This window comes from Microtus pennsylvanicus, chromosome X, assembly GCF_037038515.1.
Source record: "Microtus pennsylvanicus isolate mMicPen1 chromosome X, mMicPen1.hap1, whole genome shotgun sequence".
Taxonomy (NCBI): Eukaryota; Metazoa; Chordata; class Mammalia; order Rodentia; family Cricetidae; genus Microtus; species Microtus pennsylvanicus.
In genome coordinates this window covers 128,738,645-128,754,992 of record NC_134601.1, presented here as the reverse complement: position 1 = coordinate 128,754,992, position 16,348 = coordinate 128,738,645, and the positions used below count along the sequence as shown (strand labels likewise).

The following is a 16,348-nucleotide window of genomic DNA, read 5'->3' as shown; positions in this document are numbered from 1 at the left end:
ATCCCAATCCTCCTGTTTCCCCAAGGCCCCACCTCCTTCCCTTCTAACATTTCTCTCCCCATCTCCCCTTACCCCCATCCCAGCCCACCCCCAAGATCCCAATTTTCTCCCCGGCAACTTTGTCTACTTCCCTTAGCCAAGAGGATAACTATATGTTTTTCCTTAGGTTCCCCTTCTTACTTAGCTTCTTTAGATTCACCTATTGTAGACTCCATGACCCTTATTTATGGCTAGAAACCAATTATGAGTGAGTACATCCCAAGTACTTTCTTGTTGATATATACTACTTAAATTTGGTTTTATTTTTAATGTTTTTCTTCCTCCATCTATTGTGATTGATAGTGTTGATAGATATTGTGCTCTAGGCTGACATCTGTGGTCTCTCAGAGCTTGTAGAACATGAGTCCAGGCTTTTCTGACTTTCAGAGTTTCCATTGAAAAGTTAGGGACTATTCTAATAGCTCTGCCTTTATATATTACTTGGTGTTTTTTCCTTGCAGCTTTTAATATCCTTTCTTTGTCCTGTATATTTAGTGTTTTGATTTTTATGTGTCATGAGAAATTTCTTTTCTTGTTCTGTATATTTGATGATCTATATGCTTCTTGTAACTTAGTAGGCATCGCTTTCATTTGATTGGGAAACTTTTCTTTCATGTTTTTTTAAACTATTTTCTTTGTCTTTGACCTAGTTTCTTCTCCCTATTAGTTGTAGGTTTGTTCTTTTCATGATGTCCCATATTTCTGCATATTTTTTGCCTAGAACTTTTTAGACTTAACATTTTCTTTGACTAATCTATCCATTTCTTCTACCTTATCTTCAATACTTGAAATTCTCTTCTATGTATTTTAATCTGTTGGTGAGGCTTAACTCAGAGTTTTTTGTTTGACAGCCAGAATTTTTTATTTCCAGTTTTACTTCAGTTTGAGTTTTCTTTAGTGATTCTATTTTGTGTGTGTGCGTTAAATTCTGCTTTCATATCTTGAAGTGTTCATGGTCTTTGTTAGGCATTTATTCATGCCCACTAAGGTCCTTGAAAATATTTACAATTCTTATTTTGAAATCTTTGTCTTGTGTTTCAGCTAAGTTGCTTTTCTCAGGACATGTTGCAATAAGGGTTGCTGGCTTCTGGAGAAGGCATATTATCTTGGCTGTTCATGTTTGTCATTTTGTGTTGGGTTTTAAGCAGCTAGAGTCATGATGTTTGAAGTATTTCTTGGCTTAAATATTTAGTATTGTCAGTATTGGGTGAGTGGTTCATCCATTGGTTGCTGCTGCCTACTTTGGGTCCTAGCCAAGTGTAGTAGCTGTGGAGTCCCTGGTAGAGATGTTTATGGGGGTCAGTAGGTATCACAAAAGAATAAAGATAGGCTAGAAGGAAAGTTTGAAAGGAGTGGCCAAAAAGAACTAGGGGCATCCTGGGTCTATACCAATGGTAGAGTTTCCAGGGGATGAAGGTGAGCTGTGAATAGGGGCTCTTGTAAGCAGATTGCAGGAGGACTAAGAGTAAGTCTGGAGAGGACAGAAGGATAATAAACCCAGTGTACCTGAGTTGCAGACTACTGTAGCCACTGAGGACCCTGGCAGAGAGTAGTTTTGCAGGTCTGCTGGTGTCACAGAGGAGTGGAGCTGGGTTATAAGACTGAAAGGGGCAGTAGGAAAAAGTAGTATAATTCTTGTGTCTCTGTAGGGAATATGGTCCCTATTTACACTCTTTTCAGACTGCTTTCAAGATTTTATTTTTATACTAATTGTCTCTAATTGTATATGTTTCCATATGGTTCTTTACATTCATGCAGACACACACACACACACACACACACAAAGTACTTAAGAGTTTTCTATGCTTCTTAGAGCTCTGGTTTTGTGTCAGTCACTAATTTCGGGAACTTTAGTCCATTGTGTCTTCGAAGTATTTCTTCTGCCTCTTCTAAGCACATTATTGTACTCTTTATTAAGGTCCCATAGTTTTGTGGTCTTCTGTGTTTTTCTTTTATTTTTGATATTATAAATACAAAATTGCCCGTTCCCTTTCCTCCCTCCAAATCCTCTCATATATCCTTCCCACTCTCCTTCAAATTCATAGCCTCTTTTTTCACTGATTCTTGTTATATGTACATATGTATATACATATATATTTTTCTGTGCAACCTTTTCAGTCCATATGATTTTACTCATACGTGTGTTTTCAGAACTGACCATTTGGCATTGAATTACCAGTTGATGTACTCTTCCTTTGGTAAGACTATATTGCTTCTGCTCTCAGCATTCCTTAGTTGTCTCTATTTAATTCTTTGGTAGGCTTGAAGCCTTGTAGTCTTTCCTCATTGTGCTTTGGCAGGTTTATTGTTATCATTGTTCAGCTCATGTTTATTCAGTCATGCTGGTGAGACTTCATGAGTATACCACCTGAAATTACTAGGAGACACAATCTCACTGCAAACCACAGATTCTCTGGCTGTTATATTCTTTCTGCTTGCAATGTTTCTGTTCTTCATTGTTTCCTGAGCCTTGGCTGTAGCAGTATTCATTGGGACTGGGCTCTATAACTCTGCATTTTGATTGGTTGTGATTTTCTGTAGTGGTGTCAGTATGTTGCAAAGAGAAGTTTCCTTGATGAAGAGAGAGGACTGTACTTATATGTGAGTATAAAGACAAGTGTTTAGATTATTTTTAGAGATTATGCTGGTTTAGTAAATCAGTGGTAGATAGCTATCTCATCATGTGTGATTACAGTTCAAATAAAGCATTTAACACAATAGTCATAGCCAGTTTAAATCCCTAGTCTGAGAATTCCAGCACCCATGTCATAACTAAGTCTGTTTCTGATGCTTTCTCTCTCTCTTCAAACTTTTTGCTTGGTCTTGATTCTTCCCCATTTGTGATGCTCCCAACAGACAGTACATCTCTTGTATCTCATAAAGATACATTTCTCTACTATTTCATCTTGGATTTTTTTTAGATTTCTTTAAGCATTTTATGTGTATGAGTGCTTTGCTGCATGTGTATGTGCTTGTGGAGGTCAGCAAAGGTGAGCAAAAGGCAACAGATTCCCGGGAACTGGAATTACGTACAGGTGGTTTTCAGCTGACATGTGGTTGCTAGGAACTGAACCTGGGTCTTCTGCAAGAGAAGCAAGTGCTCTTTTTTCCATTTGTTTATTTTAATTTTTTAAAAAGAAAACAAACTATGTTTTTCATTTTACATACCAATCCCAGTTCACACTCCCTCCCCTCCTCCAATTTCCTCCATCTTTCTCCCCACCTCACCCCCCACCAACTCCTCAGAGAAGGTAAGGTATATTGCTTTGGAAGAAGGTCCAAGGCCCTCCATACTACTATATCGAGGCTGAGCAAGGTATCCATCCAAAGAGAATAGGTTCCCAAAAAGTCAGTAAAAGCAGTAGGGATAAATCCTGGTGCCACTGCCAGTGGCCCCACAGTCTGCCCCAGCCATATAACTGTCACCCACAATCAGAGAGACTAGTTTGGTCCTATGTTGGTTCCTTCCCTGTCTGGCTGGAATTGGCAGCAAGTGCTCTTAGCTGCTGAACCGTCTCTCCAGCCCCTTCACTACTATTTTCTTTTTTCTTTCTTTCTTTCTTTCTTTCTTTCTTTCTTTCTTTCTTTCTTCATTTATTTATTTATTTATTTATTTAAGATTTCTGCCTCCTCCCTGCCACCACCTCCCATTTCCCTCCCTCTCCCCCAATCAACTCCCCCTCCCTCATCAGCCCAAAGAGCAGTCAGGGTTCCCTGCCCTGTGGGAAGTCCAAGGACCTCCCACCTCCTTCCAGGTCTAGTAAGGTGATCATCCAAACAGTTTAGGCTCCCATAAAGCCAGTACATGCAGTAGGATCAAAACCAAGTACCATTGTTCTTGAGTTCTCAGCAGTCCTCATTGTTCGCTATGTTCAGCGAGTCCGGTTTTATCCCATGCTTTTTCAGACCCAGTCCAGCTGGCCTTGGTGAGTTCCCGATAGAACATCCCCATTGTCTTAGTGTGTGTGTGCACCCCTTGCGGTCCTGAGTTCCTTGTTCGTGCTCTCTCTCCTTCTGCTCCTGATTGGGACCTTGGGATTTCAGTCTGGTGCTCCAATGTGGGACTCTGTCTCCTTTCATCGCCTGATGAAGGTTAACACCCAGGAGGATGACTGACTATATGTTTTTCTTTAGGTTCACCTTCTTATTTAGCTTCTCTAGGATCATGAATTATAGGCTCAATGTCCTTTATTTATGGCTAGAAACCAATTATGAGTGAGTACATCCCATGTTCCTCTTTTTGGGTCTTGCTTACCTCACTCAGGATAGTGTTTTCTATTTTCATCCATTTGCATGCAAAATTCAAGAAGTCATTGTTTTTTACTGCTGAGTAGTACTCTAATATGTATATATTCCATACTTTCTTCATCCATTCTTCCATTGAAGGGCATCTAGGTTGTTTCCAGGTTCTGGCTATTACAAACAATGCTGCTGCCGGACAATGGTGGCGCACGCCTTTAATCCCAGCACTGGCGAGGCAGAGGCGGGCGGATCTCTGTGAGTTCAAGACCAGCCTGGTCTACAGAGCTAGTTTCAGGACAGGCTCCAAAGCCACAGAGAAACCCTTTCTCGAAAAACCAAAAAAATAAAAAAATCAATGCTGCTAAGAACATAGTTGAGCATATACTTTTGCTGCTGGGTTACAGGTGAGCAATGCCGTAACCGGCTTCCTGTGTATGATCTGAGAGCTGGTGAGATGACTCAGGGAGTAGAGATGCTCATGGGGCAGACCCGTGACCTGAGGTGGAAGGAAAGAGCTGACTCTTGAAAGCTGCCCTCAAATATACCCAAGAGATGCCCTTCACTACTATTTTCAAGGAAGTTATTTAGTTTGGTAGTGAAGAATGGGGAAGTAAGATTTCTATGTTATTAAGTCTCAGTCCTTGGCAGGTTGACCTGTGTATTATTGGCAGTGTGACCATCACAATTGTTCTTGTCCTCCAAAGGTAATAAGTAGACCTAGCACCATGCTTAGCAGGTACATTTTCTGTATTTCTTCCCACTTCATAGAGTTTGCATCAGTGCCCTTAACTTTTGTCTCCCCTCCTGCAGATTGAAATGTTTTCCCTCCCAGGTGAGAGAAGGTAAATTGCTTTGGCCTGAGTTCCAGGAGAGAAGGGGATAGATTGATCGGGATTGGCTGCCAGGTGCAGTAAGTTACCACCAGTACTTTCAAGATACAGTTCCTGTTGCCTTTCCCTTGGAATAGTAAGGCTTTTTCTACAGGAAAATTGAGCAAATTTTCTGGACAGAATTTGAGCAATGGTTATTTTTCTGTTTACCTCCCCAAGCCAAAAATTTCAATACTTTTCCCAGGATTTTTCTCAATCTTCTCTACTAGCAGCTGGGGGAAAATTGAAAAATATGGAAAGCTATCTGTTTGTAGTCCTTATGAACATCACATTGGCCCACAACCAGCTTTAGCAATTCAGTAGTCATTTTTATCTGGACCTTTTTATGAGTTTGTATGTTGTTCAGTAGTGTCTGTATAAACTAAGAAATACCTGAGTTCTATTGCACTCTGCAGATCCCTGTTCTTACAAGTTTAAATTGGCTATCTGCACTGCAACCTCAATTTTCTGATGAGTCTAAGAAAAGATGGGATGCCCATTTAACCTCCTCCCTTTCTCTCATAATGTTGGAAGTAGTGTGGTTTCCAACCCTATATCTCTAAGCTAATGGCAGAAAAGCCTCTAAGTGTAGGGATAAGCTTTTGAAGATCTCTCTGTCTTCCAGCATCCATACCGCAGTTCACCAATTCCCCCACAATGATGATCATGGTGGGTTTACCAGCTCGAGGCAAGACCTACATCTCAACGAAGCTCACACGATATCTCAACTGGATAGGAACACCAACTAAAGGTATGTCTCAAAAATAATTTACTATATATCCCCACCACAGGCCACCAACTGAAAACTGAGGAAAGTAGAAGGCCAAACCTTTCAGTACAGAAAATGCTGCACACCCCTGTTTCTAGGATTAGACCTTCTACTACTGCTGTTACCACTGTCACAATGGTCTTACATATTATATCATTTCATGAGACTATGTTCTGTGCCTAATGCCATGCTGGGTTTTAGGTATAAAACAACCAGTATTAAGCCTAAATAGGCTCATAAGAAGGCTCACAAACTCAAACCAGTCCTCTGAGTACTGCAAGGACTTTTCATCACAACTACGTTGTCTCATCAATAACACTATTTTTTTATGTTCATTAGTGTTTTGCATGGTTGTTGGGGCCCCTGGAGCTTGAGTTAGAGACAGTTGTGAGCTGCCATGTCAGTGCTAGGAATTAAACCTGGGTTATCTGGAAGAGCAAGCAGTCAGTACTCTTAACCATTGAGCCATTTCTCCAGGCCCCAATAACACTATTTTTATCATTATAATTTTTCACTATTTCATATTTCAGAAAATAAGGCCAAAAAGGTGAAATACCCTCTTTTTTCATACCTCTGGACACAGAAACAGGGTATGATTAATTTCAAATCTGACATTCTCTGCTAGGTCTAAGGCATGGCTGTATTGAAGGGAAGATAAAGGGACCCTGTTCTCTCTCTCTCTCTCTCTCTCTCTCTCTCTCTCTCTCTCTCTCTCTCCCTCTCCCTCTCCCTCTCCCTCTCCCTCTCCCTCTCCCTCTCTCTCCATCCATCCATCCATTATTTCTCTCTAATCCTTTGTCTTGTTCAACCCAACATTGCATCTACTCCATTCCATCCAATCCCCCTTCCCTCATTCCCATCAAATCTTCTAATTCTCCTCTTTTTTGTGTGTAAGGGATTGTAAGTGGAAGTTTCTGTCTCTCCCAGTCCCACAGCCATTCAGTCCCAAAGAAGCACACAGAGGCTTATGTTAATTATAAACTGTTTGGTCTATTAGCTCAGGCTTATTATTAACTAGTTCTTACAACTTAAATTAACCCATAGTTCTTATCTGTATTTAGCCACATGTCTTGATACCTTTCTCAGAGCAACATTCTCCTCTTGCTTCCTCTGTGTCTGACAAGTGACTTATTCTCTGCTTTTCTCTTCCCATAATTCTCCTTGTTTGGTTGCCTTGCTTATACTTCCTGCCTGGCTACTGGCCTATCAGCATTTTATTAAACCAATATGAGTAACAAATCTTTACAGTGTACAAGAGCATTGTCCCACAGCAAGGGATTGAACCCAGAGCTTTGTTTATAATAAACAAAGCATATATTCTGCTACCAAGTTACACCTGGTGCCAAATCTTCTCTTCCCCACCCAACTCCATTTATCCTTCCTTGCCCTTTATCTACTTTCTCTAATTAATTCACTAAAGTTTCCCAAGTGCTAAAGCCCATGCCAAGCATTAGGAAAGAAATAAAATTGAATGAGAATCGAGGCCTTTCCTGGAAGAATTCTAACTCTAAATGTTGTACATCACAAGTCCTAGGGTGGACTAGGACTCAGACAATATTCTGAGGGTGCTCACAGGGAGAATTGTTGACTGCAAGATGTCAAAACCTTCATGGGTAAGAATATGTCTGAGATGGGTCCTGTGGAAAGAAGGGAACATTTGTCGAGGCAAAGAAGGCAGGAAAGAGCCCCTCTTTACAGAACTGCAAGCCTGAGAAGCTTCTACCAGATTAAGAAGCACATGGCATAGTAGCAGATGTGTCTCTGTCTTGATCCCACTTTTATTCTGTTTATTCAACTTTATACCTATAGTCTCTAAGGGTCTCCTTGGTCTGAAGTTTTGAACCAAGCCCCTTTATTTCAAGACCCACCCACAGCTGACTTATTCTAGCCTTTCAAGCCCCAGCCACAGTGGTTTACCCCTTTCTCCAAAACATACTTTGCTTCCTGCAGATATTATACCTTTGTTCAAGGAGTGTCTGCGTACTTGTAGTCTACCTACAGTGCCCTTGCTTCCCACCCTCACCCTCATACTCACTAGTAAAAGATACCTATTCTGAAAGGACTTGTTCAAATTTTGCTTTCTCTAAGATACTCCAAGCTAACCCAAAATGTAACTTTTTCCTTCACCCCCACTCTTCTGCTTAGTTCAATATTGTCTCTATTGGAGCACTTAAAGGACTCTGTAGGCGCTCCACTGTTACCTGATTTGGTTGCTGTCTGACTTTGTAGTTTATGAACTTCTTGAGAGCCCTATCACAAAAATCTATATGCGTGTATGTTTATGCATGTGTCCCAGAAGTCGTATCTCACTTTATAGAGTAGGTATCTGACTTAGTTCTATTGCTGTGAAGAGACACAATGCCCATGACAACTTTTATAAGAGAAATTATTTAATTGGGGACTTGCTTATAGTTTCAGAGGCTTAGTTCATTATCATCATGGCAGGAAGCATGTCAGCATACAGGCAGACATGGCTATGGAAAAGTAGCTGAGAGTTCTACATTTTGATCCACAGGCACAGAGATAGAGAGAGACACTGGGCCTGGCTTAGGTTTTGAACCCTCAAAGCCCACCTCAGTAACACTTTTTCCAACAAGGCCATACCTACTCCAACAAAACCACAGTTCCTAATCCATCTCAAGTAGTGCCTAATGCCACTCCCTGATGACTAAACATTCAGATATGTGAGCTTATGGGACCTATTCTTATTCATATCACCACATTCCATACACTGGTCCCCATAGCCTTGTAGACATATAATAATACAAAAATGCATTCAATCCAACTTCAAAAGTCCCCATAATGTATTACAATCTCAACACTGTTTAAAAGTCCAAAATTCAAAGACTTCTGAGACTCATGGCAATCTCTTAACATTAACTCCATGTCAAATCAAAATTTAAAAAAGCAGATCATATAATTCTAACATACTTTACCAGAATATACTTTACCATTCCGAAAGAAAGAAAAGGGAGCATAGTGAGGAAATACTGGACCAAAGTAAGACTAAAATTCAGCAAAGCAAGCTCCAAATTCTGTATCGACATGTCTAATGTCCAGGTGTTCTTCAGATCTCCAGCTCCTGTTGACTATAACACCCTTCTCTCTGTTGGCCTGCTTCCACACCTTGTCTGCAGTTCTCCTTGGCAGGTATCCTACAACGCTGGCATCAACAACATCTTGGGGTCTGGAGTACAACCCAGACTTAACCTTTACAGCTTCTACACAATGGCCTCTCAGACTTCCATGCAGGGATTCTACTACCACACTCCTAGCCTCAGCTACTTTCCTTAGCCACAGAGGGAAATCCCATAACCCCTTTCTTGTATCCTGGACTCCAAAGCCAAAACCACATGGCCAAAGCTGCCAAGTCTTTCTGCTTGCTGGGGCCGGAAGATGACCCCCTCGTTCAAATACATTTTCATTAGCTTTCTTCACTACTTAAGCTTTTCGTTAATTCCTCTTCACAAGTTGGAATCTTATCTTGGTGTGGGGCCTTTTCCTGAGGTCACCAGTCCCTTCATTCCGTTTACTACCAGGCTTTTCTTTGAACTTTTAATCTCCTTGAGCATCACTTAGCTCTCCATTATACTTCCTGGTGTCCCTTTTCTCCTCAAACTACATTTTGTGATTTTCCTTGCTCAGCTTGCTCCTTTTCATTATAGATCTATATAAGACTGATTACTAATAACTACGTGACACAGTTATTATTAGTCTACCTTGAAATCTCTACTGGTGCCGTTAATCTAAAATTCTTCAGTTTAGTTTGAGGCAGATTTTTAGTACAAGGCAAAAAGTAGCCACATTTCTTTGCCATAATATGACGAGAATGGTTTCTAGGTCACTTGTTATTTATCTTCCCCTCTGTAACTTGAGCTGGGCCCCCACAGTTTAAATCGCCCTTAGCACTGCCTTCCATGTTCCTACTAGGATGGTCCTAGGTCTTTCTTAAAACATCATACCCACTTTTCTAGTTCAAAGTCCCAAAGTCTCCCATATTCCTCCAACAAACAGCATGGTCAGGTCGGTCACAGCAATGCTACCTGATACCAACTTCTGTCTTTGTCACTGTTCTATTTCCTTATAAAGGAAAACATTTAATTGGGGCTGGCTTACAGTTTCAGAGGCTTAGTCCATTATCATCATGTAAGGGAGCATGGTGGCATGCAGGCAGACATGACCTGAAAAAGTACCTGAGAGTTCTACATTTGGATCCACAGGCTGGTGGAAGAGAGAGTGACTATAGGCTTAGCATAGGCTTCTGAAACCTCAAAGCGCACCCCTGGTGACACACTTCATCCAGAAAGGCCACACCTCCTCCTATAATGCCATACCTCTTTATCTGTCTCAAATAGTGCCACTCCCTGATGACTAAGCAATCAAATATAGCAATCAAATTTATGAGCCTACAAGAGCCACTTTTATTCCATCCACCACTATATCCTAAAGTTATTTCTTAGATGAATGAATTAATGAAATATGGTTTCTTTGACTGTTTATCTCTTTCTTCAGTCTTCTCTTTTTTCCCTCATTACAAGTAGGAAAGTGCTTTTGAGAGATTTACATTTAGATTTTCCCTTATGACATAAAATGGTAAAATAACCTTGGTAGCTAGAAATCAGGAGACCCAGTCTGTATATGCTATCAATTCACTCTTGTTTTGACCATTTCTTTATCTTCTCTACTGAATAGGACATTTAAAGGGTTGGAATTTATGATAAAATAAAATAGTTTAGAATCAAACAGACTTGTGTTTGAATTCTAGTTTGCCAGTTATTAACTTGGAAGCCATTTTGTACCTCTGAGCTTTAATTTCCTCATTTGTAAAGGTGAAATAGTTAACCCTACTTTGCAGGATTAATATGAGGGAGTAAATCAGTTGGTACCCATAATTTGAAGCTTTATATGTATACTTTACTTTTATATGTACAATTTCCTATAAATTATGCCTTCTACCTCTGAGGTTCCTTTCAGCAAGAACATATTTCTGGCCACTACAATCTTCTCACCCTCTTCACTAGGGTTTCCTGTTTTCAGTGTTTAATTTAGGCCAGTATCGACGAGAGGCAGTGAGCTACAGGAACTATGAATTCTTTCTCCCAGACAACATGGAGGCTCAACTTATCAGGAAGTAAGTGCTCAACATTTAAGAACCTGTGGTGCCCTTTGACTAAGAGGGACCTTTCTTCATATCCTACTAGGGGAGTAGGAGAGGGTAGTCCGCTCTTCTGTGGCTATTCAAACTTTTGACGTTTCAACATAGTGTGGTCATCTACAGTCTTCATGCTTGAGAATTACTCAGTCAAGTTATGAATAGGAAAAATGCAAAAAGTCTCAGTGTTTTAGGTAAGTTTACAATTTGTGTTTGGCCACATTTCATAGTTACCCTAGGCCATGAGTTGAATACCGCCTTGTCCAGCCTTTTTGTCAACCTACTTGAAGTCTGCTCTAATCATAGTCATTCCCTATCAAGAAGCATTTACAGTTTTCCATTTCTGGTACGAGAAGATAGAGATGTCTTACTCTAGCATTGAGATTCAGTGTTTCAGGAGCTCAGCCCTCCTTACTCTCTGCAGTGTCATCATTTCAACTCTTAAACTCTTTTACCTATGTGGCTGTAAGTACTTCTAGGTGCAACCTGGCTCTCAGCTTTTTATCCATGTCTTCTTTATAGAACCCCATAACGAGTAACTAGTAAAGAGATGGTATTTTGCTGAAAGCCTAAGTACATTATCTCTTTCATACCCATGTTTACAATGTTGCCTAGGCCAGAAAGTCATTTTAACTCAAAGACCATATTCCTAGTCCTTAACTGTGTCCATCAACCAATTCAGCTTGAGCTCCATTAGCACACAGTTAGAGTCCTAAAACTAGGATGCTTTTATTGCTCAGTTTTTCTTGTACATGTCTTTTATATGCCCTTAAGCTGTACACACAGAGCCAGTTTGAACTATAACCTCTCTATACTTAACATGATGCCTACAACAAAGGATGCTGTGTATATGTTCAACAGATGAATAATTTACTATAAAGCATATGAGAGATGGTTCATAAGAGAACAGTGGTAAGAGGAACTCATCCTGGGAATAGAGATTGTCTGCTTCTTTCTGTTTTTCAGGCAGTGTGCTCTGGCAGCCCTAAAGGACGTCCATAAATATCTTAGCTGTGAGGAAGGTCACGTTGCGGTAAATAATCTCCCATTTCCCCCCTCAGGCTATCTGTCATTATGGAAAATAGATAATATGTACTAAGCATTTATTTATGCCATACATTATTCTAAGTACTTTGTTTATATTAATAATTTAATTCACATTGTCCCATGAGATTGTCGTCATTTATTCTCTATTTTAGATCACAAAAGATTAACTTATTTTCCAGGGTGGTGCAATATTTGCAGAATCCATACTCTTAAGCCCCATGCTTCATTGATTTGTCCTCAAGATTTAGCAGTATAAATATTTAAGACTGAAGTACAAACATTTCTTTCCTTTCTTTTTTCAAAATGTTATAAACTTTTTTATTAAAATCCTTACAAACAATTATAAACATACCATACAAAAATAACAAGACCCAAGGTCTATACAACTTCATGAACTTCATACACTGTGGAACATAAGCTGTGAAGCATGTCTTTTGTTGTATTTTCTTTTTGTAGAGAGTGATTTACAATTTTATGTCTTAATTCCTTGGGTTAGAGATTCTCAAAAATGTGAATGCTAAGGATAGAGAATTTTTCCTGTTTCTGAACTTTTCTAAGGCTTTAGGAAGGGCAGGCTTCATCTGGAGTAGCAGCTCTATTATTGTTCTATCAGCAATTCATGGCTGTTATCAGAGCAATCTTTCTTCTAGGCCTGTTACTTGACCTGTAACATGATCCTAAGAAAAATTTCCAAGCTTTCTCATGCTTTATTACATTCATAGGGTGGAGGATATTTCTGAGCAGACAGTAAGGGCTCAGTGAATGCTTTTGAAAGTAATACAGGCCAATTCCAAACCCTTCTTTTTCTTGAAAACTTTCTTTAAGTTCTGTCCCCTTCTGGAAGCCCTCCACTTGGAACAATGGTGAATGAAGACTGGTATTATATCAACACTAGATTAAGATTAATAAATCTTATTAAATGTCTCTAGGTTTTTGATGCCACCAACACTACCAGAGAACGACGATCATTGATTCTGCAGTTTGCTAAAGAACATGGTTACAAGGTAGAGTAACACATCCATGCTTACTTAGAGCAGATTACAAAGAAATACAAAGTAGGGCACTTAGAGCAGCCAGTTTGAACACCGTAGGCTCAATATCCAGCTTTCCAGGGTAAATTGAGAAACAGCAGAGAAGAACAAAACAGACATGCCTGGTCAGGCAATGGAAGCTGGTTACCAACAGGCTGATACTGGGGATAGTGAGGTGGCAATGATGAAGGAGTCTTGAGAAACATGTAAGATCCAAAACCCAGCCGAAATCTGGGGCAGTTCAATTAGAGCCAAGCTGCCTCATAGGAGTCAGAATCCTGAAAGCACCATTGTATAAAAGCATTGTTTTTAGAAATGTCGCTAAGGATGACTCAGGGATATCAAGAATGGTTGTGCTTGTTTCTTGATGTGGCCCCCCAAAAACATAATGCTCTGCTAGAAAGCTCTTTTTCTCTTCTAGGTCTTTTTTATTGAGTCTATTTGTAATGACCCTGACGTCATTGCAGAAAACATCAAGGTAAGGAACACCGCTCTTCCTTATTCTTTTAAAAGTAAGTCTTAATTTAATTTACATCTTAAATCTACATGTGTGTATGTGCATATATGCACACATATATTGTGTGTGTGTTTGTGTATGAAATGTGAAATGCACATGCCATAGTGTGTATGTGGAGATCAGAAGATAATTTCACATGTTAGTCCTCACCTTCCACCTTATTTGAGATAGGGTCTCTTATTGTTCTCTGTTGCATTTTCCAAGCTAGCCTGCCGGCAAGCTTTTAAAACATCCCCCTGTCTCCACTTCTCATTTCACAATAGGAACTCTGTGATTACAAATGCACACCACCACATCAGCTTCATGTGGGTTTGGGGGATCCAGACTTAGGTTCTCATACTTGTGTGGCAAGCTCATTACCACTAAGTCATCTCCCCAACCCTCAATCTTCCTTATTCTGTCTTAGGCTTGGATCATTCCTAAAAGACAACTATAAACTTAAAGCCTTCCTCTCTGAGATGCTCCTCCTACTTTGACTAAGAAGCACTCCCTTGCTTGCCACAGTGTTCCCATAAAGTTAGATGAAAACAGCATATATAGAGCTCTTAGAATGCATCGAACACTAAGCTTGACTTCTTTTTTTCCCAACAAACCTGCATGTTTGTTTAGAAGAGAAACTGAGGCTCAAAGAGTTAAATTGGCAAGACTGGTACAGATCTGGTACAGATAGAAGTAGGAATGCAACCTGGCGTGGCTGTCTTTCTCAAAAGTCAATATTCTGTATTGTGCCCCACATTTCACATCATAATCATTGCTTTTAGCCTATTAACTAGAATTAGACTCATAAACCTTTGTTGTTCTCTGTCCCTTAAATTACTGGTGCTTAGGAGCATAAGAGACCTTAAAGACCATCTCTTTCAACCTTTCACCAACCACTTAAAATCTCAGCTAAGTATTTGTCTATATTTCTGTCCATACCTATAGTAACAAATAGTCATTGTCTTTTTAAAAAGTGTAGCCTAATCAAAGTGAAATTTGTCTCCCTGTAACTTCTACACATTGCTCTTATTTTTATCTCTTGGGATATTTAGCATGCTCAAATCTTTTTCCTCTTCATCCATCCAATTATCCATCCATTTATTGATTCAGGAGAAACTGTACACCTGAATAGCTAATGTGGGCATTAAAGATATAGAAACAATGAAAGCCCTTTTCTTGAACTCACAGTCTAGTGAGGGACAGGGACATATATATATATATATATATATATATATATATATATATATATATATATATATCCCTTAAGATTGGAGATGAGGTAAAGGGAAAGAGAAGGTTGTAAGAACACAGTGTTAAGGGTCAATCTTGCATGTGCGGGGAAATGCCATGGAAGACCTCCAAGTGGAGGTAACAGCAATATCCTGTTGAATGCATAGGAGTTTTTGCAGGTAAACTGTCGCGGCTCTACCTCGACCAGCAAGGATGATGCAACACCGGAGCTCTTCCTGCTAGCAGTTTATTCAGGACCTTTTTTACAATTGTATCTCTTTCTCTCTCTCTCTGGGCAAAACCTCTCCCAGCCCTTAAAAAGGCACGGGCCGCCAACCCCGGATTGCCAAGTGGGCACTGCCCATAGGTTCACGCATATGCAAGCAGCTGACAATCATTGAGTGATCAGGCCTTAGCCAATATTAGGAGCTGATTATCAGGTGTGGCTCCACGCATCTCTCTACAGTAAAGAATTTAAATGGGGAATAAAATACACTAAATATAATATATCCAGGGAACTATCAGTATTTTGGATCTGAAAAGGCAAAATGAGTGTCCAAATATGAGAGCAATAAGGGATGGTAGTGAAAAGGCAATTGGACTTGTCATGATCTAATTTGCTAAAATAGCTCATACTTTGTCCTAAAAGACACTTGGAAATGGTGAAGGAGTTTAAAGAGGAGAGTCCCATTGTCAAATGTGTGTGTTATAAATATCCTTGTTGGAGAAATAATAAATAAATGAATGAAATATTCTTCTGGGACTAGTGAGATGATTCAGTCACAAGCTTGATGACCTGAGTTCAATCCTCAGAACTCATATAAATGTGGAAGGAGAGAACTGACTCCACAAAGTTGTCCTCATACTCACTGTGACCTGCATATGTCTCCCAACACAATATCATACACATGTACATGCACATAATAATAAAATAATAATGAACTGAAATTTAAGAAAATATCTTTCTGGCTACCAGCAATCAGTCACAAAGCTGTAGTGAACATAGGCAAAAGAGATTGTCTATTTAGAAAAAAGATTAGAGAAGCTTAGTTTCTGCTAGCAAGTGAGATTCCATGTAGGTTCAAGTGATTAAGTGGAGGAATGGGGAGAAAAAGAAGAAAAGGTGGATATTGGAGGACTAAGAGATGCCAGTCTTATAAAAGCCAATGACAACATGCCTGTTTTCTCAGCAGTGAGTAAATACATGAAAGTCTCTATGATATAAAGTCAAAATAGCTCATTCTTATTCCTCATCACAGTTTTCCTGGTCTCTTATAGATGGCGTTAAGCAATATGTGCACTGGGAGTAAACACATTGTAAAATATAGCCCAGCTCCTCTTTGGTTGCCTAATTTTGACTTGGGCAAAACCCTTGTTCAAACTCTAAGTTCCCTGCCTTTGTAATGTGGTGTATGGTAGTCAGTTGTCTATAAGGGCCCTTTCCAAATACAATGTCAGAGTCTCTATTTCCCC

At 39.7% G+C, this 16,348-nt stretch overlaps 1 protein-coding gene across 6 annotated transcripts in view; it reads left to right on the top strand.

Annotated features, from left to right (window-relative positions):
- Pfkfb1 (6-phosphofructo-2-kinase/fructose-2,6-biphosphatase 1) overlaps positions 1-16,348 on the top strand; it is a 64,554-nt gene that overhangs the window by 24,833 nt on the left and 23,373 nt on the right. For 5 of the 6 annotated variants that reach the window (XR_012909032.1, XM_075958037.1, XM_075958039.1 and 2 more), the window contains exons 2-6: positions 5,776-5,901; positions 10,957-11,050; positions 12,038-12,104; positions 13,048-13,122; positions 13,571-13,627. Coding sequence is in view for 5 of the 6 variants with exons in the window: in XM_075958037.1 (XP_075814152.1) it covers positions 5,776-5,901; positions 10,957-11,050; positions 12,038-12,104; positions 13,048-13,122; positions 13,571-13,627 (419 nt within the window). In the remaining variant the exon portion in view is untranslated. Of the gene's footprint in view, positions 1-5,101; positions 5,192-5,775; positions 5,902-10,956; positions 11,051-12,037; positions 12,105-13,047; positions 13,123-13,570; positions 13,628-16,348 lie in introns of those variants that run through there. The other variant, XM_075958040.1, reaches the window with a different exon arrangement.